The following is a 3,765-nucleotide window of genomic DNA, read 5'->3' on the forward strand; positions in this document are numbered from 1 at the left end:
CATAATGTCCCTTTGTTTCTCCATCTGGAAAATGGGGAAACAGTACCAGCCCTATATTCTTCAAAAACGTTTAATATCCTAAAAAGAGGTAATAGCTTTCAAGGTGTCAAGTTAAAGATACAATGCAGAAGCTTAGCATGGATGGTTTTCCATAAAATCAAACAATTATCTGAGTTGTCCACTTACTTATTAAACTGGCAAAATTCCATTTCAGCTTTTATTCTTATATATACTACTTGCAAACATGTATTAATCAGTTTTCTGTTTCTTGGTGCTTCCAAAGTATTATTATGAATTTTAATTAACCATTTTCAAGTCAAACTGCCACTTTCTATACGTCAAATTTGCCTTCGAAGTCACAAACTTTTTAATGATAGACATGTTCATTGAATCCAATCTCACTGATCCTTATTAAAAATGGGAAATGTCCTTTCTCCTGAGGAATCGCCCTTCTTCCTCCCAATATGTTAACAGCAAACCGGTCTCTCTGTTGTGGGAACTCTAGCTACCCTCTTCCCACTTTCTCCTTCAAGCCACAATCTGTTTTTTAGGGTCTCCCAATGTTTAAAAAGAGACCCTGTACCTTTAATAACAGAGACCTGGTGAGAGGTTTCTTTCCAAACTTGTTCCCTGGCTTCCAAGTGACGAAACCAGCTGTAATTTGAGAGCAGAGAGATCCTCAGGATATCATTAGCCAAAGGAAAAGCTCCGCATTCCCACCCAGCCCAGGAGTTGAAATAGTACCAGCGGGCAAGAGCCAGCCTCTCTCCCCTCCAAGCCCATAGCCCAGCAGCGAGGGGACGCTCCGGGAGTGCGCCCCGGGCCGCAGAGCCGTCCGAGCGCCCCGCGAGCGCGCGGGGAGCGCCCGCTGAGCCCCGCCCGCCCCGCGCAGCAGCCAGAGCCCCGCGCGCCCTGCGCCGCGGACCGTGCGCCCGGCGCTGGTGCCCAGCCACATGCAGCCCGCGGGCGAGCGCGGGCCACGCTGCAGCGAGCCGGCGGGCGCGGAGGCTGCCACCTTCCCGGCCGGGCGCTGACTCCCCGGGGGCCCCCTTCCTCGCGTCTGGGCCCACAGCCTCCTCCAGGGGTCCCCTGCCATCCTGAGAGTACAGGATGGTGCTCCTGACGCTCCTCTGGATGGGTGTCTTCTGCCACCTGTGTCAGGGCTACTTCGACGGCCCCCTCTACCCGGAGATGTCCAACGGGACGCTGCACCACTACTTCGTGCCCGACGGCGACTACGAGGAGAACGACGACCCCGAGAAGTGCCAGCTGCTCTTCAGGGTGAGCGACAGCGGGCGCTGCCCGGCGGAGGGGGGCCCGGCCGGCCGGCTGCTGAGCCTGAGCCTGCGCGAGCAGTTCACGGTGCTGGGCCGCCAGGTGGAGGACGCGGGGCGCGTGCTGGAGGGCATCAGCAAGAGCATCTCCTACGACCTGGACGGCGAGGAGAGCTACGGGAAGTACCTGCGCCGCGAGTCGCACCAGATCGGGGACGCCTACTCCAACTCGGACAAGTCCCTGACGGAGCTGGAGAGCAAGTTCAAGCAGGGCCAGGAGCAGGACGGCCGGCCGGAGGGCAGGCTCCACGAGGACTTCCTGGGCATGCTGGTGCACACCCGCGCCCTGCTCAAGGAGACGCTGGGCATCTCCGCGGGGCTGGGGGACAGGTACGAGCTGCTGGCCCTCACCATCAGGAGCCACGGGACCCGGCTGGGTCGGCTGAAGAACGACTACCTTAAGGTGTAGGGCTGGGGCGCCCTGCCCTGCTGCGGAGGGTGGGGGGCAGGAGACAGGGCTGGCATCTCCCTCCTGCTTCATTGTTTTTTATATCCAGACTGGCACTTGGAGAATGATCGGAAGTCACCTTTAAAAGAATGGGGACTTTGTTTTCATACATTATTTATATGACTGCCATTGATTTGTCACCTGAAGAGAACAGTTTCAAGCCAGGCCTCCCACCTTTCCTAGAGGCTTGGTGACTCTGCAGAGACGCCTGTTGCAGTCCCCTCTAAAAGGACACAGATCACGCAGTGTTTAGCTTCTCCATCCTGGAGATTCGGTGCCAATACCCGGAAAGCAGAGTGCGTAGCTCCTTCCCCCTCTCGGTCTTCTCTCCTGGGCTCTGAAAGCTGTCAAAACGGCGTGTTTCTCAGATGAGGGCCCAGGTGCTTACTGTTCTGCAAACCTGCGGGCAGATGGAAGTTGCCTGAGTCATCTTCACCTTTTCTCTCTTATTTATTACCGTGGTCTCTAAGGTTTTGTTTTTTTTTGTTTTTTGTGTTGTTGTTTTTGCTTTTTTTGGTAAGAGTATTGGCTAGAAACTATATGCAGATCATCCTTTGCAGGGAGATGTCTGAGTGTCTCTGTGGCTGTGTGTAAATTAAAGTGACCACACTTAAGGAGTTTACACTTTGGGGTGGTTGTGCACTCACGTCAATACGTTGATTTGCTGTGTCTCTCATTGTGTGTCTGTGCCATCAGTGTTACAGCCCATTACGAAGAAGTAGATTGATTGTTGGAACACCTCCCCAAATGCCTATGATTGAGGTTCCTAATATATCCTTTCTCATTGGGGGGTTTTGCTTCTGTTTGCTTATTGGAAACTTGTACTTCAGGAAGGGGTTATTCTAATAACTCCTTAACCAAGTTTTATTATTCAGACAATAAATATGTTCTCGTACGATGATGGCTTATTTTCTAATTTCTGTCTGTAACGTTCACATCACAAAGAGGGGCCAAAGCAAAAGGAGAGAAGAATGGGCCGTAAGCCAGTTTCCTTAGAGTATATGTTAAAGGCAGAGGGATAGCTACATATCTGGCAATCCTCTCGTCCCTGGCCACCCTTACGATCTTCCAAAGAAGAAAAAAATCTAGGCTATGCCAGAACCTGATCTCCACTGGTCTGCCTAAAAACTCCAGCTTTCCCCATAGAATCAACTGGGAAATTTTATGACAGGGCTCATACCTTACATGCCCTTAGAACGCAGAGGGAGGGTTCCATTCAAAGTTATAGGAACCACGGTGATGTTTAGTAATTTTGAAGACAGGTCTATGCTATTTAATTAATGGTTTAAAGAGGTATAAATGCACTTTATTTCATGTCTCTCCCTAGCCAAGTCTCACCCTCACTTAAATTTGCTTTCTTTTCACACATACACACAGAGGAAAATAAATAAATGTCCATAATCTACTCTTCAACAGTGAGCCACTGTTTCCTCTTCCAGGCACAAGGAATCCAGCTTTCTAGTCCTATGAAGAGTCAAATACCCTCCTATTATAGTAGGGGAAACTGAGGCCCAGAAAATGACTGATCCTCAGCTAGTTGTACTGGCTTCAGGTGCCTTAAACTTGAGTACAGGACTTCCCTACACTGCTCTTTGCAAGGTCAGTGAGAGACAGGCAGGCAGCCTGAGCAGCCTGAGCCTTTGGATAACTATCTTGTTTAAAATTTTTTAAAAAACAAAACCATATAGAATAATACTTAAACTAATCCTATTGTAATTTCATCGCCCAGAAACCTGCTTTTAGCTGCCTCTAGACTGGTATGTGCACATGATCATTTAAAAGCATTTTCTTCTTTATTCTATGAAAGATGAGGAAGGTGACAGCAGAGGCAAAGATGATATTTGAATGATTGTAGTTTGTAGTTACAACCCTTCAGATTTTAACCTCTCAGATCTCAAAGCTCTCATGTCACTTGCTCCACAGCATTCAAGTCTAATCCATGGACATATTAAATGTCATCTCCTCAATTTCCCCAACCGTAAT

The 3,765-nt window shown here is 49.5% G+C and overlaps 1 protein-coding gene across 1 annotated transcript; it reads left to right on the forward strand.

The window, feature by feature from the left end:
- Positions 1-962: 962 nt before the first annotated feature.
- Positions 963-2,680, forward strand: FIBIN (fin bud initiation factor homolog). Its single transcript, XM_016206150.2, has one exon. The coding sequence runs from the start codon at positions 1,111-1,113 to the stop codon at positions 1,741-1,743; it is 633 nt and encodes a 210-aa protein (XP_016061636.1). The 5' UTR covers positions 963-1,110; the 3' UTR covers positions 1,744-2,680.
- The last annotated feature ends 1,085 nt before the right edge of the window (positions 2,681-3,765 follow it).

This window comes from Miniopterus natalensis, chromosome 11, assembly GCF_054644295.1.
Source record: "Miniopterus natalensis isolate mMinNat1 chromosome 11, mMinNat1.hap1, whole genome shotgun sequence".
Taxonomy (NCBI): Eukaryota; Metazoa; Chordata; class Mammalia; order Chiroptera; family Miniopteridae; genus Miniopterus; species Miniopterus natalensis.

What these genes read in the sequence shown, in the direction of transcription:
- FIBIN (XM_016206150.2), top strand. Translation starts at nt 1,111, where the DNA reads ATGGTGCTCCTGACGCTCCTCTGGATGGGTGTCTTCTGCCACCTGTGT.